The 24,157-nt window shown below is 37.0% G+C and overlaps 1 protein-coding gene across 4 annotated transcripts in view; it reads left to right on the top strand.

Annotated features, from left to right (window-relative positions):
- Positions 1-3,163: 3,163 nt before the first annotated feature.
- The window catches only part of LOC139117495 (lysophosphatidic acid phosphatase type 6-like), a 158,180-nt gene continuing 137,186 nt past the window's right edge, over positions 3,164-24,157 (top strand). For 3 of the 4 annotated variants that reach the window (XR_011548546.1, XR_011548545.1, XR_011548547.1), the window contains exons 1-8: positions 3,186-3,536; positions 9,365-9,496; positions 10,203-10,333; positions 11,532-11,617; positions 12,560-12,780; positions 13,624-13,808; positions 17,710-17,878; positions 21,013-21,189. Coding sequence is in view for 1 of the 4 variants with exons in the window: in XM_070680648.1 (XP_070536749.1) it covers positions 3,300-3,536; positions 9,365-9,496; positions 10,203-10,333; positions 11,532-11,617; positions 12,560-12,780; positions 13,624-13,808; positions 17,710-17,878; positions 21,013-21,156 (1,305 nt within the window). In the remaining 3 variants the exon portion in view is untranslated. Of the gene's footprint in view, positions 3,537-9,364; positions 9,497-10,202; positions 10,334-11,531; positions 11,618-12,559; positions 12,781-13,623; positions 13,809-17,709; positions 17,879-21,012; positions 21,190-24,157 lie in introns of all 4 variants that reach the window. The other variant, XM_070680648.1, reaches the window with a different exon arrangement.

Here is a 24,157-nt window from a genome sequence, read left to right as displayed (position 1 = left end):
CGAAAAGTTTTGTACATGCAAGTTTAGCCATAACGATTCGACGTATGCTCAGAGTAAGGTCATTCGCCAATTTTTTATACGTTTGAATACGTTGGCTAAATCGTCAAGGTGTGACAGGGCCATTACAAAGAAACTGAAAGATTTTACAAATTCCGTTGTGCATCATCTTCTGATTCCCACCAGAGTCGCAAATGCACAGCATAAGTCCAGACAAAGTTTATGTGAACATTGATTGCTTCTTATATAAATTTGATATCGCACACATAGTATTACAGTAGATGTAGGCCAAGAACATCGGTTCATTTTTGAATTTTCTTTGTTTGGTAAACCGTTGTATGCACGGTTACGTGCCAGTGTGGTTAGGTACATAGCGGCCGCCGAGTGGTATGCATAGCTATGCATACCACGCGGCGGCCGCTATTTATCTAACACGTAACTGTTGTTGTATACATCGTGTGAATGTCTTGATTTGTCTGCAGTGTCTGGACAGTGTGATAGTTTGGGAACTGGCAGACTGTACGTGCTTTCATTTTAGATTCCATTTCTTGCTTTATTTCAAACAAACACACAAACACACAAACAAACAAACAAAAGCTTAAGCTTACATCGTCATGTTTCAGCTACACATCAAAAGTTCTGTATTTGTCCGGATGGTGATAGACAGTTGGGCAAAGTGTGCGTGCCCTTCAGCTTTCATTTTATATTTTATTTCTTGCTTTACTTCAAACACAGTGGCGGGCAGATCGAGTACGGGATCGACATATTGAGCGGAAAATCGATCGTTCCAGCAGACTGCGCCCTAATAAACATTCATCGTCATGTTTCAGCCATCATTATTTATCTATCGATGTATTTCGTAAACAAACAAACAACGAGAAAACATTATCCAAGAACACGAGAATCCCGGCCTGCGATGCGAGTTGGTGGCTTGCACAGGCGCCTATGCGCCCATAGACGTGTGTCAGGCATATGTATACATGTCTATGCGCAGGACTAAGAGATCTTCAGTGTTGTTGTTGTTTGTATTGTTGTTTATGTTTATTTGTTGTTGTTGTTGACTTATAAAATTCAAGGTAGTAGAGCTCACACCCTTTAAGTATATGAAGGAGTGTACGTCGGCAGAGAGTATCGGGCCAAAATGATAGTGGCCTAGCGTTTCTTATGTAAGCTTAAAGCTTACATTACGTTTGAACCAACAACAACACAACAGTTATGTTCGTTCGTTGAATTTTATAAGTCAACAACACAACAACAACAACAACAACAGCCAATAAACATAAACAATAATACAAACAACAATAAAAAGATATCTTGGTCCCATGTGGTCTGTCGGCCGAATAGGCGCAGAGATGAATAGAACACAGATACCAGATATGAACTGAAAATGCTCACGTGTTTCATTATATATTGCAGTTATGTGCAAAATGAACCTTTGCCGCATGTTTGCAACCTCATTGAAAGTGTTATGATCAACACAACGAATAATATTCACCACAGATTAATTCTAAATCCAAGTATATATCCCTAATCAGGAAAGTTCATTAAAATGTGCAAATAAGGAATTGACTGAAATGTTCTCATTAAATATGCAAATTAGGAATTGGCTGAAGTAAAAATGTTTAATGACTTTCAATGTTGTATGATAGTATCTTTAATGTACATAGCAAGTTTCATCAAATTTGCTCTTGTCAATAAAGATAAATATCCCTAATTAGGAAAGTTCATTATATATGCAAATTAGGAATTGGCTGAAGTAAAAAAGTTTAATGACTTTCAGTAATGTTGTTTTATAGTATCTTTAATATATGTAGCAAGATTCATCAACTTTCGTGAGTCAATTCAGATATAGATCCCTAATTAGTGAAGTTCATTAAATATGTAAATAAGGAATTGGCTGAAGTAAAACTGTTTAATGATTTTCAATAATGTTATATCGGTTATATCATAGTGTCTTCAATGTACATAGTGAGTTTCATCAACTTTGGTCAAGTCAATTCAGATATATATATATCTAATAAGGAAAGTTTATTAAATATGCAAATAAGGAAGTGGCTGAAGTATAAATGTTTAATGAATTTTAACAATGTTATATCATAGTACATCTTTAATGTACATAGCAAGTTTCATCATTTTTGGTCAAGTCAATTCAAATTAATATCCCTAACTTCAAAAGTTCATTAAATATGCAAATTAAGAGTTTGATGAAGTAAAAATGCTTTAATGACTTTTAATAATGTTAAATCATAGTATCTTCAATAGACATACCAAGTTTTGTCAATTTTGATCGAGTCAAATCAGATATATCTTCCTTATTAGGAAAGTTCATTAAATATGCAAATTATCCATTACCTTTTATGTCACCCCTTAATATCTTTCACAGCTGATATATCTTGGTGTGATCAACATTTGTAGCAAATCTCATTAAATTGTGTACAGTCGTTGTCAATATATATCTGTTTTTCTAAAATCATTAATTATTCAAATGAGCAAAAGTAAGCAAGCCACACCCACCAAAAACTAATCAGTTCTTGCCATTTGCAAACTGAATCTATGTACCAGATTTGATTCTGATCTGATGAGCCGTTTTTGAGATATCGAGCACACAGACAGACAGACAGGCGGACAGACACACAGACAGACAGACATCGCTGCAACATATGCTCACGTGTGTTAATACGTGAGCAAACTAGCTGCAGGTGACTGCTTGCGCGCGCGCGCGATATCGCTGCAGGCTCAGACTGGCTCAGACCACAGGCGGCCCAATCACTATTAATAAGCTTATAATTGAGTTTTTCTTAGTTTTCTCTATCAGTTCTTCTCCTTTTCTTCATGCTCTGACTGATCGTAGTAAATAAAAATAAATGAATTTATAGCCTAACCTAGCCTCTTGTTTCTTTATTTATTTTACACCCCATTACAAGGACATTTATCTCTCATATACACACATCTTGTAATTAATTGTCAACATGACCAATTATGCTAATCCGTGGACTTATCAGGGATTTTATGGGTTAGTCAACATCGCGAAAGATACCTTTTTCATTTACAGCTCTATCTTTGCAATGTTGACCAACCTTGATAATTGATAAGCTTATTTATAGTGATTGGGCCGCCTATGCTCAGACTTGCCAACCTTAAACCAGTGCGCCATCTAACGGTGAAGGTTTCCGAGCTCAGTGACATGCTCGGTGACCGGGTCACTGCAGGTCATGTCAATCCACGTTGCCGTGTGAGTCTATGTGAAGTCTTCCGGACACTTGGTCGTCTTGGACTTTTATGCAGTCAAAAGTAGCTTTCAAATGTCAGCTTTCCGTAAGTTTGGCCTCTTTGGCACAGCAATATGTGGTATATGCGTGGCGAAAACAGCTCTCGTAAAAATGGCGACTGCTAATGCCTCAGAAGGTGAATCTTCTGATCGCTTCGACGATCTCAGGAACAGAGGTTTGGAACTGAAAATGGTACAGGTCTTCTTCCGGCATGGAGCAAGAACCCCGTTAAAAGGCATTCCCAATCCAAATAATTTACCCGAACTTGAGGTAATTGTTCATTAGCGTTAGTTTTTATGGTTCATTTTCATACTGTTCTATGAGCCTGTGAAGGCGCGTACTTGCAGGGAGGGATGTCATGAGGAGTCATGGCCTAGCCGCTGTTTTAGTTTACATTTACCAAATTCTATTGGCAAGTTCGATTACATAATGATCTCCAAATGCCTTAGTGGAATAAATAGCCCACACCCAAGTCAAAGCCACTTCATACTTGAAAAACGCAAGGACAGATCGTAACCATGTATACCATGATCAATTGAATACCAAATGCCAAGATTGTTGTGCCATGAACTAGAAACGTTTCTGGCTCCATGGTTGCGACATTCGGGCCAATCACTCACCAGCGGACCATGGTCCTCTTGCCTGTCAATATTTTACCCAAATTTTTCAGGCCAAGCAGTTTTGGTCCTTATTTCAACGCCAAAGGTGCCTTGATTTTCACCAAAGATATGAAGATCGAATAATTCTAGCGGTAACTTGATTATTACGAGCTACATGTACTACCATAGTATTGCAATATTGCATCATGGACATCCACTAACTATTACGTCATCCCTGCATGTGGAACTGGAAGGTTGTCTGGCACATGAACCTATAAAACACTTTGATAGCTTGTCTGATACAATGGCAGACAGTTGTTAATGTGAGAGGTCCAGACTTCCAATTCCATATAACACCTAGTCCTTGTGAGTGATTTACATGTATGTCACATTTTAGGATGGTAAAAATTTTACTTTTGTTTATTGGGCAGTGAAGGATTTTTTCTTTCCTCCATCATGGCTATGTCAGCAGCATGAGCAGTATTTTTGACAGTGATGTAGACGTAGAAGAACTCACATAATGAAAGACAGTACTTCATTATTATTCTCTCTGTACAAGTCTTCTTAAAGGCATTTGTGTCAATTTACAGGTAATGAAAACAAATATTTGCAGGGGGCACATCCAAGACAGTTAAATTGTTCAGACAAAAGATGATGTACACTCTGTTTCCTTAAAGCCTGCATTTTCTTGGAGAATCTTGAAAGATTTCTAAAATCAGAGACACCACTTTTCTTAGTTGTTTTAAATTGTTCACCATCAAAGTCATACAGTCTGATATTTATAGCTCCAACTAGCTAGCAGAACCCTTAATTTCACATGAAAATACAAAAGGTTGGAAACATACGTTCCAATTTCCAATCAATGAAATGTAAAAAGTTTTGTTATATTGCTCACTTTAAACTAAACTAGTGTCAATGAGAGCAACTTACACAAAGGAAAGCCAGCTGGAGACAGTGGTTATGGTCAACTTCATAATAATTGAAGAAGTATGTGTACTTGCCAGACATACAGACCAGTGCATGTTAAGTTCCGAAGTACCTTGATATTCAACAGATTCATTGGGATGTTTGTTAAAAACTCTATGAAAGGGCTTAGTTGATTTTATTGATATCATAATATTCACAAGCAGAAATTATGTAAAATTATAGACATGATGTAGCATACTCAATAGAAATCTCAGTTTTGAGATCAAGGTCCCTGGTTTCCACAGACTCAGTCGTGTATTGGTACGCCGTCAACTAAAGCCCTAGTGTTGTTAGGGTCAGAGATGGCGGAGCACCTGTACATACATGACTGAGTCTGTTAGTCTACTTGTGCATACAGTCATCCTTACCTAGCGTCCATGGATATCGATACAGAATATGAAGTACTATGGTAACAGTGCCTGCTACCGCAACACATCCATAGGTACCCAGTGAATTTACCATCAGAAATTCACATGCGTAAAAGTCAACAAAATGACAAAGTGTAAGGACATAATAATCATTACCAAAAAGTGCAATGCTAATTGATCAAGGAAAGGGAAAAGATAGAAATTTAAACGACGTGCTCAAGCCATCAAGGTCAGAACTGTGAATAGCTGTGAGTTTTGCTCCATGGTGAAGTTAGGACCTGTAGTAGTAAAAGGACAATAACTTACTGTAAAATTTCACCAGGCAAACAGCTGTTTAAATACTTGCTGTTTTAGAGCATGTACATCATTCTTTTTATTGCCCATTGTCTTACCAGATAAATTTATGTCACCTCAAGGATTTTTGTGTCAGCTTTCCATCCATGGATGGAAAAATTGAAAAATTATTGGAGATGATGGTTTTAAACTTTTATGAGATTATTATCGTGACTGCCAATATACAACCCTTTGAGATGCATTCAAAAGGCGGGCTACTGTTTCTGACAATTTTGACTGAAGTCTTAGTTCAAGTTTGACTTAAGTTTAAACTTATATTTATAAAATATGGAACCTGAGAATGTTTTCCTTGTTTCAGGGAACAATTAGAGTTTTGAATAGTTGACTTAAAATATAGTTGTCTACCACTAAAAAGGCTGAACAGGTTGCTATAACATATGACACCATATCCTAACTTTATTCATTGTAACTTTTATATATAGTAACCTCCAATAGTAAAAACATGTGCATTATCTGATAATTTCATTTCAGCAAGTTTTTTATCATCAGTTGCTGATCATTATTGATATTTTGTCATTTTGTAGGCCATGTGTACTGTGTATATGTATGTGTACACCAAGGCTTCTGCTGGTCTGTGGTCCTGCACATTTCAGTGTGAGTCAATGGACCACTGTCAATATCATGGAAATAGATTTTCCTAATCATATTAACCATTGGTCAGATTATTGTGAGGTCAGAGGTCATGCCTGTCCTTATTTTGTATAGATATAGTTTCAACTTTGATCAGTGGCTTTTGTGAAAAACAAATGCAATAGAATACTGAAAACTTTTCATTACGCTTTGTGTATAATATATTAAAGTTAAACAAATTTTTTCCCAGCAGTAGTCCTGCTTAAGAAATACATTTAGGAAAAACTTGAAGCAGAACACAGAAATCAGTGCTGCAATTAGGTGCACACTGAAACTTTGTGTACATTTACATGTTGTGTATGTGTACATATGTAACAGAGGACCTGCATTTGGAGGTTATCATTTTGAGATAGACTATATTCTTCATGTATGTTGTTAATACCAAGCCCTGTCTTTACCATTGTGCATTTCATCACCACAGATATGATATGATAATTGTATCTTTATACTGCAGTAGAAGTTAGATCAGGAAAATAAATATGAGAATAACCGTATACTACCAGTACTTTATATACTTTGTGTGACCTGAAATATTTTTGTATACAGCACAAGGTTCTCCACCAACTATTTTTAAGAGTGGACCACACTGTTTTTTGAGCAGTTTATTCATATATTAATAACCAAACAATGATACATTTTCACAACAAAAGGATATGCAAATTATATATTGCTTTGTAAATTAGTCATTACCTCTGTCTTTTTCAAAGCAGTGGAGAACTGCAGCAGCTGTCAGTATGACCTAGTTTGGTTGAAGGTGACATTGTCTTTTTTAAGTCAACAAACCTTCAGTATAATATCTGTGCAAGTTCATGTACCCCATACATGTACAGTATCTGTTCCATATACATATTTTAATATTGATGAGATCAAAACCATATATTCATATCAGATTAGTAGTCTGAGCTGGCTGAACACACAAATCAAAATCTGCCATTTCAGGTCATTGCATCACTTTGATTTTAAAGGCAGCAGAGTATGGGTAAATTTGTGCAGTGACTGATATGGGTAGTATTTACCAGTTCATGTGTGTGATTAAGGTCGTGTTGCACTTAACAACACTTTTTTAAAGCAATATTCCTTATCAAAGATGACAAGAAACCCCCTCATACTATATATTTTCAAAAAGCAGAGAATCAGAAGGTTACTATGGCAGCTATAGTTTACTTGAAGGATGAAGGCGTACATATTTGGGTAGACGTTAGGTAATTTACATAAATTAATATTTCTTTCTTACTCGACCTATGATTGCTTGTCATGTGAAAAGGTGAACCCAACCAATATTTCAATTTTTTGGAGACAAATTCATGTAAATTGAATGAATTAGTGATTTTGAGTAAAATATGCTGTATTATGTGCAACGCCACCTTAAATATGCATGCACTGTGTTGCCATCCATTTCTGTGATACACGTAAGGGCAGGTATACAAGCCCCTATTCAGCCTGCATAATGGTTGTTTAGAACACCTTCAAACACATTACGTGGGACAGAAAACCAATTTAGCCACCAACTTAAAGATGTATTTCACAGCTGTTGCACATACTAGAAAGTGTGATAAAACAGTTTATATGACTTGAACAATAAATCAACTCTACAGAAACTGACCATTAAAAGTGATAAGCTGGTATGTTTGTAATCTTGCTCTGATACTGTGTATATTGTATTGTTCTCTCAGCATGATTTATGGCTTATGTCAAACAGCCTTGACAGTTGTTGGAAAGAATTTAAATTATGAATGATATTGTGCTGGCAATTTACATTTTACCGTTCACAAACAATGTAGTTCTTACATTCATTAATGTCCAAGTGTTCCATAGGGTATGTCACCATACATGTACTTACTCTAGGCACAGTCCCTCTATCCACAGAAGGACTGTGCTCTAGGGTTTACCTTCAGTATGCAGGTTACAGTCATGTGAGGGCATTCCATGACCTCTGACCTCAACCACTCACAGGTCCCCCGGTGCCAGCTTATGACTGGTTCTGTCACAGCTCAGTGTAGTTACATACATGTATATGCTAGTTGACTTTAATGTAAATCATGAGTGAAACCATACATCCATACCTTACTTTGATTTGTATAAAAGTCCCTCCATACTTTATGTACAGACTGTGATTTGTGTGCATACTTCCATGATATATTGCTACTGCAGATTCCCCCCTAGAACATTGCAAAACCATAATCATAGATTTATACAACACATACTGTGATTGTCATGTATTGTCCATTGCATGTGTATACATGATGCAACAACTACCGATGTTACATGTGAGAGATACCCAACAAAACACATGTATTCAAACATTGTAGATGTGTTAAAAAGATCAGTTTATGACGATTCTTGTATATCACAACCGACACATGTACTTTCAATGATAAAGGGATTTCATATCAAAACTTCATTTTCAATTTACAAAGTTTCAACTGGTTGATTTATCTTTGTCAATTTTTATTATACAAATGAAAAGTGATAGGTCAAGAAGGTATGGTTCTTTATGTGTTTGTTCAGTTTGTGAAATACACTTTCCCATTCCACTCCCAAAGTCATGATGAAATGCCTGCTGTTCAGCTCATTTTAACGCGCTGTATGTTTGTAATGTTGTTGACAACAAGATTTCAGTCTGGAGCAGCATTCATTTGTCAACAACACCAATTGCATATTGTACATGTGCAATATGCACTGTGCTTGCAAATGTAATACTTTCAAAGTTTGTATATAATATCAATATACTACAGGAAGGAGAAAAAAATGCCCCAGAAAACAAATAATAAAAATTTTGTCAGAAGTTACAACTATTGCCCCATTATAGTATTGGTATAATTTTACCTAAAAAATCAAGACTGATTAGTGGTCCAAGATCTACCCGTGCTCAGCTTGTTCTTACTCTGCCTTAAATATTGTGATGTTATTATTTCTGACATAGATACACGTACCAAAAATATTCCAGAGAGTACATTATGAGACCATCCATCTATTATTTGTACAACAGATGGCTGAAGAATAAATTAGTCTGCAAAATAATTTTACATTCAAAATATTGTTGACATGTACTGTATATAAAAATACAGTAACTATAGTCGGTTAAGACTGAACAGTAACTCCTGTTTAACTTACGCCTCAGATCTTTGCTGTGTTCTCCAGAAATTTGACCGTATTAAAATCCTATTGTTTGTGTCTGCAGACAGTATGGGACAAAGAGACATTGTTTGCTGGAGGAGAACACTTGATGGTTGACTACCAGGTCAAATCATTAGATGGTGGACAACAACCTGTCATGACAATTGAAAACAGATACAGGAAGACAGTATTCAAGGTAAATAAAATTTCTGATGATGACGTAAAAACAGAAATGTATGAATATATAGGTTCAATTAGTTTTCACCTAAACAGCAAGAAAAATCATGCTTGTTTTGAAATACTGTGCAGCCCATACTACAGAGCTGTTGTACAGTTCTGTGGCAGCAAACATGACACAGTTCTGTAACATTACTTTGATTGAGGTCTCTACGTAGATGTAGTGTTGTCCAGATGTAGCTGCATAAAGTGCTGTGTATACACAGTGTGTGTGACAGGTACTGAAATTCATGCCCTACCGTTACTTGCTCTGCATGACTTTAAACAGCTTTATGCAAACAATATACCTGTTGGAAAAGGTCTCAAATTTTTGCATGTCTTTCATAAATGTGTTGTAAGACAACAGATAACGTATTTCTGAAAAAGGTTCAAACTCTACAGTGCCATCTCTATACTCATTTAGCAGACCTGTGACCATAGCGATAGACACTGGCACAATAAAAAATAACATTGATTGTACTGGGTCTATCCTGCTGCATGAACTGATCATGGCTAGGTACAGGCATTTCCTGTAATCTGCCTATGGATTCAAGCTATGTTTCTAGAAACACTAATACATACACTTTGTTTTTCTTCTGTTTCCAAGCAATCTATAGATGAAATCTTGTTCTACCAATCTATGTAGAATCTGCCTAGAACTTTTGCTATTCTTATCTTTTTTGTAGGGTGGAACTTTTGCTGGCCAGATGACCACGTTGGGCAAAAGTCAAATGTATGACCTAGGCAAAATATACAAGACACATTATATTGATAATTTGAAATTTCTGGAACCAACTTTTACTACAGAGCATATATAGTAAGTATCTGTACCCTAGTGACAAGACCTAGATACCAATGAAGTCCATAGAGTTCTTATTATCTACAAAATAGTAGTTCATGTACCACCAGTATAGTACTTGAAGCGTAGTGGATGGAGCGACTGTAGTTGCAGCACAGTGGATGAGGGACCGTAGTTGCAGCACAGTGGGTGGAGGGACCGTAGTTGCAGCACAGTGGGTGGAGGGACTGTAGTTGCAGCACAGTGGATGGAGGAACCGTACTTGCAGCACAGTGGGTGGAGGGACCGTACTTGCAGCACAGTGGATGGAGGGACTGTAGTTGCAGCACAGTGGGTGGAGGGACCTTACTTACAGCACAGTGGGTGGAGGGACTGTACTTGCAGCACAGCGGGTAGAGGGACCTTACTTGCGGGTGGAGGGACTGTAGTTGCAGCACAGTGGGTGGAGGGACCTTACTTACAGCACAGTGGGTGGAGGGACCTTACTTGCAGCACAGTGGGTGGAGGGATCTTACTTGCAGCACAGCGGGTAGAGGGACTGTACTTGCAGCACAATGAGTGGAGGGACTCTAGTTTCAGGCAGTACCATATCTATTTTTGCAAAGAAACATTAAAAATTTAATTGCCCTATGAAAAAATGTTGACCCAAAAAGATGTCTTCAAGTAAAATTGTCTATTTCACTTTTACACATTGACTATTTCCCATACTGAATGCTTGCCAAAATGGATGTTTTGTATGAAATCAACTCCTGTAGAAATTTGTTTACAAATGGTTGTTTCGATCATACATGCACATTGTCATTTTTAGAAGTACTGTTGTATGATGAAAACAAACTCATTACAGCCAATCAAAAAACCTCCTTGCTCAGTTAGTATGTACTGAAATTGACTTACACATTCAATTAAGCATGGTCTGAGTTTAATGTGTGAAGTACATTAGTTGAAGGCCTGAGGTAGACTCTGATTCAGATTCAGATTCCCTGGTTTGAATCCTAATAGGAGTAGTGTATCGTTGTAGCTGAACTTATGCCATAGCTGCGTTAATCTAACCACCTTTAATTAATGCTTATATCCAGAAATTCTCCTTCTAAACTTATCCTACCAAGCAATGTATGGTTCCAAATAGTTGAATAAGAGGATTTTACATTGCGAGGGTAAAATGATAAATAAAATACATAGCAATGTCCTTTCATTGAGTAATTTTTGTCCATTTCAGTGTAAGAAGTACCAATATTATGAGGACAATTGAATCAGCTTCCTGTGTTTTAGCAGGGATGTTTGGTGAAACAATGAAAAAACATGGTAAGCAAATATAGTTTCATGAAACATGTTAGGACAAGAATCATAATTCATGGTGCTGTGTGAAGGAAATAGTAATGAAATGATATTTACAGGGTATTAAAGTTCATTTTAATGCTGTATTTTGATCTATAGTCAAATGTTAATCCTATAGTGATGATTGTGATTGTAGGTTTGTTACTAAATATGGCAGTGTACACACGACATTGGCTGCATGCTGCCAACAAAAATCAGACAAATCTTGTGTGTTTGGCTCTGTGTGTATTAGTGGAGCTCGTGGTCGGACCTTTTGACATGATTTTTATGGTTTCAGTGACGACATTTACAGAAAACCCAATTTATCATTCCTTTAAGCGTAATTAAGTTTAGAATGTCTCTTCAAAATTTTCAGACATTTATTTTTTGCATACTAAAGATGGAACTATGACGTCTTTAGGGATCAGCTTTACTATGGATGGAGTTTTAATGGAGCTTAACATCCATATTGCTAAGCTGTGTCATCCATGAATCGGCACACAATTTTCAAGACAAAATATCAATATGGTTTAAGTGGTTCATATGCATAGGCTACACGAATTGATACGTGAAGTGTCAACATGAGAACCTGTCAACACAATACCGTATATGTATAGGTGGCTACAAGATAACAACATTATATTATATTGGTTATAACAATATTATATTATATAGGTTCAAGCCAGAAATACAATACTTATTCAGTCCTTATTTCTCATAGTAAAAGATTAAGAGTTACCTTGTGCCACAGTCACTCATGAAATGGTGAACAGTGTGAGGCAAGAGACAGCTGTGAATATGCAAATTTACTAGACACAATTTTTATGAAGGTTTAGTATTATGCACAACAATTTTTGATGCACTACTCCTGATAAAATGAGATCTGATTTCTATCTTTTCTTAACACCGTTCATACTTTGACAATTTCAGGTCCTGTCACTATTTATACTGATGGTCCGGAAACTGAATATCTCTACCCCAATGCAGGTTTCTGCAAGAAGTATAAAGCTTTTAGTAGCGCATTTTGGCACAATAGTGATCAAGTACCTGGTGTGGCACGTTTTAGACGGCAGCTGCAGGATATCCTTGGCATGCCTGACTCCATGTATCTAGATCTTGTAAGAATGCGTGATAACCTTGCTGCCATGGAAGTGAGTATAGTATGATAAGTGGTTTTCCTGAAAAACAAAGGAAAAGAAGCCAATGTGGTTAGGTAAAATTTTATAATGTTCTGTGACTATTAACTTAAAAAGTAGATGTGAGTAAGAAAAATCTATGAGTGTATTAAAGGGACATAAGCTGTAACTTATGGCAAGTTTTTCAGTATTCTGCTTGTGTATATCAACTACAGTGTCTGACCCGATTCCGTTTGACATGCTGAAATTTCCAATATTCTTTCTGTCAACACAGCTTGTATGTGTATAGTTATCATTGTCTATTGTTTACAAATGAATTCTAGTCCGGACTGTAATACAATTTTCAACAATAACAACATAGATAATACTCATAAAGGTTGTGTTGATATGCTAAATACTTTGCATTAAATTACAGTTTTAGGGATTTCAATGCAGAAAGTGTAGGGACACTACAAAACAAACGTTCTGAAAAAATAGCCAAAAGATACAGCTTATGGAACTTTAAATGAATGGCCATGCGCAAACTCTGTTTAGATACCACACTGAGCACCAATATCAAAACAAAAGAATCCGTATATCCAACTGTGGAGGCAGTAGACTGAAAGATTCAGTTTTGTGCTCCAGCGCACTGCGACCTATGACCCTTTACTACGACTGAAGGCACACTGTTGAAATCCTGTTCTCCAACAAAAGGGTTGTAGGTCGCAGTGCGCCGGAGCGCCCGCACACGACTGAATCTTTCAGTCTGTGGAGGTAGTACAACAGTTTTTTCCAAATACAAAGTATGTGTTTGCTCTAGCTGGATTATGTTTCCATGTAAAATTTCTCTAATTTTGGATACATTCCAACTTTTCACAGGCTCATAAGTTACCCATTCCAAGATATCTAGAGCCCCTTATGGATATAATTGACAGACGTGCAACTGAAATAATTAAATATTATGTTACTAAATCTGAATCAGAAAAGAAAGAAGTTCTTCAAGTCACCTGTGGACAAGTTCTTCAAATGATCAGAGAGAATATTCAATCAGTTGACAAAGGAAGGTGAGTATAGCCAGAATATATGTCGTTGACTTTCCAACCCCCATTGCTGAGTTATCAAGTTCTCTTCTTAATGACCATTTGTTATATTTCACATTTTCATAAAGGTGCCAAAATCCATGTTGATATCCAGGAAATATTCTACGAAATCCTTTGAAGTCTGTGAATTTAAAAAAATTAAATTAAATCCTTGAAAACTGATAATCCTACCACAATTATTAAAAATGACAAGATGATCAGCGGTGATATCATAAAAATGATATGTAAAATGGTATACAAAAATGATATATTGTAAAATGATTATTGAAAATTGTAAATTGGCCCTAAAAAGTCCATGAAAATTGCTGAAAAAATCCTTAAAAGTTTTGGATTTTTTGGTGACTTTTAGTATATTGACCCAATATTCAAAATATAATTGAAATGTTCCTGTATTTGAGATTGCAAATCTGTGGTCTTTTTCTGGTCACAACAACTTGCCAGAGAATATTCAACTATAATTTTACTATAGTCTGCCTACTATCTGCAACTATTTTCAACGTGTTGATCCTTTTATTTCCAAACAAATGTCATCTCATGTTGTGGTACTCATTGAAAGATGAATGAGTGTCTTGCAAGTATCAAGCTTAAAAAAGTTATGTACATGTATGGCTGGCTAGCTTTGAATGTTAATAAAAGCCTTGTTCACATTGGCAACCCAACTGAAATTTGCGCCGACGAAAAATAATCCTCCTTTTGGGAACAGATTTGGTCCGTGTCTGCACTCACTGGTACCTGAATTTGGGCTGACGTAAATTTGCCGTCCTTTGTGACCTCTGACCTGTCAAGGTTCAAGATTGCGGATTTGAATACTGGCGCGCTGTTTCAACTCTTCATGATTTTCCAGCAGTTTTTACGCACAAGAAGGGCAAATATGACTACCACTCGTCATTTTACATCTCCTCCGTGCTCCAATTAGTCTCACGAACCGCCATATTCTACGCGCCAATGCGTTACTCAAAATGAACATGTGAGGGCGTCAACTGGGACCAGGGCCAACGTAACATGTCCACACAGGCGATTTGCGTCGAACCAAATGTTGCGTTGGCCCTGTGTCGACCCTGAACCCCCCTTCTCACCAGGACCAAACTGTGTCGGCCCAAGGCCGATGCAGCGTGTCCACATTGGTTATTTTACGTCGGCCCTGGCCCAGCACCGGTGCTACACCGACGCAAAGTGTATCAATGTACATGGACACTGTTACATGATATAAAATTTGGACAATGTGTACCCTATTCCTGAAAATAACATATGCTAGTTGATAAACTGAGGTGTCTGTATTCACTGACCAACACCACTTTAAAGTGTGATGTTGGCAACTGTGATGTAGTAAAAGCATAGTTACAGTAGTTTTGGCCATACAAGTGAAAGACAAACTTTTGCACAAACTTTCCTCAGATTCTCTTTGCAAATCAAGAATAAAATTTGGGTTCACTGACCAAAATTTTGGTGCTAGTATAACAAATTACCCAATATTTACTGATGTTTGAAATTCAAAATGGCCACAATCACTATGTGTTATCTTGATGGGGCAAACAAAATTCCTGATTTCCCCAAAATTAAGCTGGTGAAAACTTTAATTATTCCATGCTTTGAAATGAGCCCCCGCAGGTGGTAACCAGAAGAATATTGTACAAGTTTGAGAGTCTGAATATGTGTCCCCAAGGAGCATCATACCTCATTCTGACATGTTGAATTATAATATGCTCAGTGTTTTCATATTACTTGTAAGTCACTGTTTGGTAGATATGTCAACACTGTCACAGCTTGCATCACAGAGTAGGTGTAAGTTGTAGCCAGTGAGAGTAATATTGGATGATATCTTGCCCCCCCAAAATGCATTCCTTTTGATACATCAATTTCTCCCTGAAGGATGTTAAAACATGGATCATTGTTGATCAGTTGAGCACTGAATATTTTGACTTGATTTTGAATAGAAATTAAAATTGTAATTTACAAAACATAATACAAAATGAAAGCCAGCGATTCTGGATTTCACACACATTGTCACAGAAAAGAAGTTGACGTGATTTGCAATGGTGTTGAATGTAGAAATGTTTTCATATTGGGCGGTTTAACCCTTTTCCTGCCGAGCGCCCTTGTCCGTTATCCTGCCAAGTCAGTAGAAAACCGCCCCATAATATGTGCCTGCAAAAGATTGGCTCTCCTGCATGTTATCCTGCCAGGCATTTTGGCAGAAATCGCCCATTTTCAGGGTTGTTTTAGCCGTACTTATACGTGTTAGACTTCGATAATTTCTACATGCCCGTAGACAGGGGAAGGAGCTCAAGGGTTACTGCAGAAAAAAATTGAGGTCACCGGCTTTGTTTGCCCCTGGGAGTGCGTCATTTTATTGCCGTTTCATGTTTATTTTTTCGGAAATAAACTCCTTCAGTATTACGCACGTCCGCTAGGCACAAACATCACCTCACTCGTCTGTTAGTCAGAGACCCTGAGGGTCGTGCTAGGGGTGCAGCAGCACCGGCAAACCTGTCCTGTTTCCCCAGGGTAGGGTCAATTGAATACGTACCTTCAACGACTTGGCAGAGTAGCATAAAAACTACGTTTTTGCCGTTGTATTAACGACATGGCTGAGCCATTGAAGCACAGCTCCACGTAGTTTAGCCAGCTCAGTTGGGAGTTGGTTTACGAGTGTTACCGTTCATTACTGACTTAATCGAGTGGTCCTCAGTCAGGTACGGGTTTGTACCGACATGGCTTGGGCTGCAGCTAACCAGTGATAACCAGTCACTACACCCAAGTCTTCAGTTCACTTTTGCAATGCACGGGTGCAACGCAATATGCTTCCATTGTTCTAGCCATCGACGTGTCCACATGCCTGGCAGCCATATTGTACTGCTAGCTGGTTTGCATAACAAAAGCAGTCCCTGCTAAATGCAGGCGGTATCCCCGTAGCAGTCACTACGCATTGACCTTATGTCCCCTTTTGAATTCTCTGTACGCAAACAGCGTACGTAGTTACCAATGCGTCGGCAAGAGGATACGTTTGCCTGCAAACCAGAGCCAATACTTCGGACGATGGAATAAATAAAAAATCCAAAGCTACGTCCATTGAATGGCACGGCCAAGGCGGTGAAGGACGTTGCCTGGCTTGAACTTGCAGAGCTGAAGCCCAGCTTAGTACGTCGACACCAGTTTGTAATGGTATTTCCGAGTCGTTCATATCCGTTCCATCGGAGGAACAAGTCGAGCCGTCCCGTCAAAAATACGTTCTCATTTTCAGTCACGCACAACTGAATAAGTGACTTTCGTCTCGCACCATCGGCATATCTGCCAAGTCGTTTGCAAGAGGTAGCCTTCTAGATTAGCATTGCCGAGTTGGTCAAGTTCGGCAGCAATCTCTATAGTGCCAGGCAGCCAAGTACGTCCAACTCCGCCAGAAAACGTCACCATGCTATCCTGCAAGTCCGCTAAAAAGCGGTAAAAAAAAACCAGCCCCCCTCGGGTGTGGGGGACTGGCGGACAGGTTTCTGCACCTTTCCCTGTCTATCAACTCCCTGCGAACCCATTTCGAGGGGAAAAGGCGTTCCTTGTCAGAAAACCTGTCCTCGGATGACCCCTAAACGCATAGGGGATAGCAAAACGTAGTGCCGTCGACTTGCAGGAAAGGGGGTACCCAAAAAGGGTCCGATGTCCACCGGGTTGGTAGAATAACGGTCACCAGTACTTAGATTCTGGCTACACCGAATTTCAAGTGGATTTTCACCGACTTGGCAGGAAAAGGATTAAAGCAAATGTGTAATCAATCCTGTCACTTCTGATCCTTAATCAGAAAAGTTGACATTACAGTTTTTCTATTAATGGTATATTCACCAACAGTAATTTTGTGTTTGTTTGTTCTTTTCAGTTATCAGAAATTCCACATATACTCTTGTCACGACACAACTCTAGTGTCAATGCTGTGTGGTTTGAAGATATTTGATAACCGATGGCCGCCATATGCCGCTGATCTCATATTTGAAGTTTATCAAGACAAAGACGGAAGATGCTTTGTGAGAACACTCTATATTGGAAAGGTAATGAATAAATCACTTTCTCCAATGGACTGCAGACAGTTGATACAAATAAGTTTAAATTGAAAAAGTTATACAGTCAACTATCACTTATTTTTTACCACTCTGCCAATTTCATATTTTTCATATAGTTTATAATTTTCCTTCATTTGGCAAAAACGGGGGACATAAATATAGTGATGATGAACACAACACACAATGCACATCTTTTTAAACTGAACTAAATCAATTACAACAGCCAATGAGCCAATTTAAATATTTTCTTAACTCATGAATATTTTTGGAAACTTTTGTAAAAACAATAAAACTTTGTAAACCAAGAGAAGGACAGACTTGTGTTAATCTCTCCAAGTCTAGGAAGGTAATGCATCACCCATTTTCACAACCACCAGCTATGTTACATGTAATTTATTAGACAGCTAGTAACAGAAGGCTGGAAAAATCACAATACCGACCATTTGTCTCACAAAAGGCTTGACTATGATTCTCCCTTTCAAATGTAACTTACGTACGACATAACGTTTATCCATCCAGTGTTGCAGCCAGGACGTGCCTTTGCGACAATGTCTCCAAAACGGAACCCAATATCCCGCATTCTTGCGCACTGCGGGTCACCTTGGGTGAACTCATGTGTCAACTGTATTTAATGGGTGTAGTCTTCAAGTAATATCTGTTACTGTCAATGACCTTTGTTTTGCATAATTTTGAAGCTTATATTTACGTACTTTCGAAGCTGTGATTAAAAGTAACTAAAACGGGCTGCACTTGCTTGTAGTCCGATTGAGCTCTTATTGGAGGCAGATACAGTATACTGTTAAAATTGCCTAAAATTAAAGCATAGGGACATGGTCCTGGTAGCTTGAATTTTGTTTTGTGAACTATTATAAAGTTATATTAAAATAATACAAAATTTGATTTACAACTGACGCATGTTGTCCCCAAAATGTGCAAAATGTCCCAAAAAATAAATGGTAGTGGGACACAGTGTCCCTTGGTTTAAAATTCCTGGCTGCAACACTGTCCATCTGTAGATTTGTGATCAATATCATTAATGGTTAGATCTCAGTTTCAGAGACATGTATTGATATTTCAAATTCCTGCAGATGTTGTCATGTGTGGTTTACATTATTTCACATTGATTGAAGAACAAAAGTATCATTTACATGACCATTCAAGATTGAGGGGGTATTTTCATTTAGTTAGAGTAGTTCTCAACATTGATTTGTATTTCATAGTAATAGTTCAGTTGAGTTAAGATGTCACCTCCAGAGTAAAGCCTTACTGTTTCAAAAACAAGATGTACATTTAACAGTTTTGCAAGGTTTAAAATATTCATGGTTTTACTCCTACCTGATCAAGTGGTACATTAAATTTTGAAACTTTTACTTTTCCAATTTTAAAGGGCAAGTAATGCTAAGTTTTGATGATTTTTTCATTATTTTTATATTGTGTGTCAATTGGAAGTTCTTACTCTACTCCCCAAAAATGTTGAAACACTCACTGGTTAACTTGTCAACATAGCGTCTATATGTGTAAAATGCACTGTTATTGTTTACTTTTGAATTCTAATCTGGACCAGAATTCACTTGTCAACAATAACAATGCATTTTACTCATATGTAGGCCAAGTTGACAAGCTGCATACTGTGTGTATTAACATACCCTGGGAAGTAGAAAAAGATATTATTGTGGACATCAACAAAAATTGTGAGAAAATCATCAAAAGTTAGCACTTCTGGTCCTTTAAATGAATCTGATGCTTAAGAAATTTTGACCAAGTCATAGAGTTACATTTGAAAGCCCTTTCATAAATAAAAGCAGTGTAAATAGAACTTTTGTACACATTGACTCTTCTACTATGTGTGCATCCTCATGTGTTCTTTCATAAAATGACTGGTTGCAAATATTTTTGCACTTTGGCAGAGGAACACATGTCACTCTGGTTCATAATAGAATCTTCCAAGTTCATTCTGATCACATGGTTGCACGACAGTCTTTTGCAGACCTATATTGTGCAATTTGTAGATAGATACTCTGTGACTGGGCCAGAAAATTCATCAGATACCTAAAATATTTGCTTGAAAAGATGTTCAATGTATCCTTCACCGTTGACTTGATGACTTTAAAACAAACATTCAAAGAGATATTTTCCGAAACCTATTTTATGATTTTTGCTTTATAAAACCTAGTCACTATATTTTTATTCAGTAAAATAAAAAAGCTATTCAGCTCTTGTAAATGTTTCCCTCAGAGTTTAATAAATTTTTTCTGGTTGTGCTGGTAATTGAAATTAGCTAAATTGAAATTCAACTTTTGACTTGATGTCATTATTAAACTCTGCTATTTTCATGGTAAGAAAAGGTTTCTGTCTTTGGATTTTTGGAAGCTAAAGCTAACCGTCTAAACTTCATTTGAGCTTAAAAAAACATGAATGCTTCAGTTCTGTTTTTAATAGCATTGATTGCGATTTCAGGTTTGTAAATATAAATATAGCTTCATGCTTGCGACATCGGACACCGCTGCCTGAAATTCGGAGAAATTTTGTTGTTGTATGCGCTGCTGTTGTTGCAGCATTTAGTCTGAGCCATAAATTCACATGAATGTGACTTTTAGCTTCCATTGTAACACTAGCAGGTTTCATTTTCATCATTCTTGCTTAAAATGCAGACAAATATTTATTTTTGCATATTAATAAAAGAAAAAAGACGTCATTTGCAATCAGGGCTATTCAGATAAACAAAGATGAGCAGACTTGTGGATTTTTAATTCTCTGAAAAATTTGCATTGAAGTACTAAGATGTCATTTTGATAAAAGAGTCTACGGCCTGTGGCAGTGGACATGGGACATCTATAGAGGATATGAAGGTAGTCTTTGATGTGTCACCAATGGCAACCTACATGTAGGTAGGCTAATATGTAACCATAGTGATAGAACTTTGATATCATATTCTCTGTTACCAACCAAATTAATATTGTTGCATTGAATTAACATTTTGTAATGATGAAATCAGATCAGCTGATTCGACTCCCCATCTCAATGTTATTATCTTATGCTGAACAATTAATATGCCAAGGGCAGTGTTTCTGTGTGTGGACATCGGTAAATTACTGTACTGATTTTAATCTCCTCGTCATTAGGAACAACGTATCATGAATAATCCGGAGACAATTGTGCCTGCCGAGAGATTCTTGGAATTAACATCAGAGGTTGCAGTTACTGAGGAAAGATACAATGAAATCTGTGAAGGCACCGGAGAGCATGTAGCAACGAGTGCACTTTAATGGGGACAGATGTGTGTGTTTGTTTGTATTGTGGTAAGTAAACTCATCTATCTCAATATTTGTTGATGTTTACTCTATGTATTTGTTGATGTTTACTTCTGTCACATATCCTTCCAAGTAATCTCATAATTCATTGGTCATCTTGGCACAGTCACTTCTACTTTGTATTTTAAGGAAGGCAGTTTTCTCGTAAATTTTGAATCTGCGCAAGTGTGTATTTCAAGTGACCTGTAAAGGAAACTGTCTGAATTGAATCAGATGTGAAGGGTATTGCTGGAAACGCATCTCATCAATATGACTACTCATTATCTAACAATAACTTTTCACTGATTTCACACATCTTATCCTCTGTATCTCAAATCCAGTGCAGTTTCATCCTGCTTTCATGTCCTTCAACTACTCCCACCCTCCCTATCATAATCAGTGAATAGCTAGTTCAAGTGCACAGTCATGCCAATCGCAGCACATCCCTATATCCTATCATACAAAGCGTGGCCAGGAAACATTGTACAAACCCAAACATACATCTTGGGAAGATCTTTACCCAGTTTATCATCAGATTTCAAGTGAAAGATTATCAAGGTTAGACTAGTCTAGTGTGATAAAAATTTACATTCACTTGTAACTACAGGTGCCTTGCTTTGTCAGACTGTCTGCTGTTTTATGTACAATTTGGTGATTGACCAAATAAGATTGAGTAAAATGTACTTTTAGGAAGACCTCGATTGATATTTCTTTCATTTTGTGTCTCTACTTTGAGTACTAAACATTATGCAATTAAAATGATATTAGACCATGTTTTGAACATTTGTACCATAGTTTGTGAATGTAGATCTCCATGGCAACCCCAGGCACTCTTTGAGGTGATACTGATCAACTTATTGAAGAACATCATCAAATGATTCTCCTGCTTTGGCTAAAGTAGTTTCAGCAATATTTACATAAAAGAAACAAAAGAATTTTAAAAAAGAAGCATAGGTGGCAGTATGCTCAATAGAAGAGAAACAGAACATGTCTTAGCTTCAATCAATTCTTTATCGTATTCAGCATGAATGCCTTCCTTCTTACAGCAGCACTCTCTTTACAAGGTCAAAGGTCATTAGACCTTATTTTGAGATAAATGTATAAAAAATAAAAAAACATATTCATCAAAGAATAGAATCAAGTAATTGAATTTCACAATGTAAAAGTTCTTGAATCAGGTTGTGTACCTGTGATTGTACGGCGGCTGTAGAGAATGTAATGGTCTTGAAGGGCATATAGAAAGCAGACTGGTTGGAATTAGCACATATTATATAGCTTTAACCTTGGAAAGGCTATAACCTTTGTGAGAAGGACTAATAAAAAGAGAGTGGTATAGTAAAGACATGACTTACCTGAAAAGTTATTAGCAATGACTGCTGTGTCTAGAATTAAAATGACCAGTTTACCGTCACAATTACAGACTTTATGAAAATTACGTTTTAAGGGGGTTCCTCAAGTATCAATCAGTCCAAGCCTCCAAGATTGTGCATGTGTGGTGCTCAAATTAAATTGTAGCATTTTACTTTAAAGTGAAGCACTCATGTATACCCTCATTATACCTTTTAAAATTTAACTGACTATATCATATGATTCATAAAACTTTGAACATTCTCAGATATTAGTATAGCTGGCTGTAGAAAGGTTTTCAGTAAAAAAATGATGATATCATCATTTTCTAAAAATTATGTCTATAACACTAAAAACGACATTAGATGTGATGTAATATCAATTCAGTTTCTTTATGTACAGTGTCTATTGTAAGAGAACAAAAAAATTGTCTTGTTTTGTGGTTTATCCAGGTGTTGTATTAAATTGATATTGTTACTACAAACTGGCATGAACTGGCAAGTTCTTCAGCCGATCAGTAATGGCCAGCTATTAACATGTTTTGAAAAGATTTGTTTTCCAAACCAGTTCCTTTTAAGGATTTTGACGATACAAACATTTCGGCAATTTGTAGATCTCCTTCATCAGGGTAGAAACTGATAGACAAGAATGGACAAGATGAAAATGTTAAACAATGGTGACATGTGAAAGTTCAAATAGGCGGTGATAAAAATGTAAGAAGTAAATGAATAAAACATAATGCATAACATAATAATAACATAACATACAAAGAAACCAATGAAAACTGGTAGAGTGACGAAAGAAACAAACCAAAAGGAACTGCAAATACAGAGAGATAACATTAAAAAATGTACATAAATCAAAAAATCTAACATAAAAGTTTCAAATGTTTTCTTTTCCCAAGGCTTCCACAATATATTTTTATTTTATGGTTTCACTGCTATTATATGTTTTTTTTCTGGTGAAATGTTTCTTTGATCTAGATGCGTAGCACTCATGGTGAATCCAAGTCATTCTTCATTGGTTGACTGTTTGCACTGATTAGCAAAGCTGCAGTGTAAAACTTCATGCTACAGTTACCATGGTGAATTGAGACGGAGGATCTGAGGCTTGGAATTGCCGATGCGTAGAAATTGAGATGTCAGGATTTAAAGGAAGAAATATGAAATCTGTTCATTGTTTTTCTGGCAGTTTGATTTCTCTCGGCTCAATTTTAAAAGAAATATATCGCAGGCAGGCAAAGCGACGCAGGATGTGTGATAGGGATTTTATAACAGGGTATTAGGCTGCAAATGAGGGATTTTGTAGGTGGGAGTTTCAATTTGAGGTTTTACGTTTTTTACCAGGGAAAGTAGAGATACTGTGGTCATATCTATAATCTGATGTGCTCTGCAGCTATCATTTCTAATATTCCAGGCATGAAAACTGTGACATTTTAGATGCATAAAACGTCATAGCAAGCATCAGTGTAAATCTTTCACAGTGAATGTAATGCTGTATCTCAGGGCATTTACTATTAAACTACCTCACGGTACTTTATGCATGGCAAACGACTTCCTGGCAAGCATGGAACAGTTCACCGCAATCTGTCTTGGTAATTCTGCGGTGCCATCTTGAAATCGTTAATTTA

Source organism: Ptychodera flava, chromosome 18, assembly GCF_041260155.1.
Source record: "Ptychodera flava strain L36383 chromosome 18, AS_Pfla_20210202, whole genome shotgun sequence".
Classification (NCBI taxonomy): Eukaryota; Metazoa; Hemichordata; class Enteropneusta; family Ptychoderidae; genus Ptychodera; species Ptychodera flava.
This window is presented reverse-complemented; position numbering and strand designations above follow the sequence as displayed.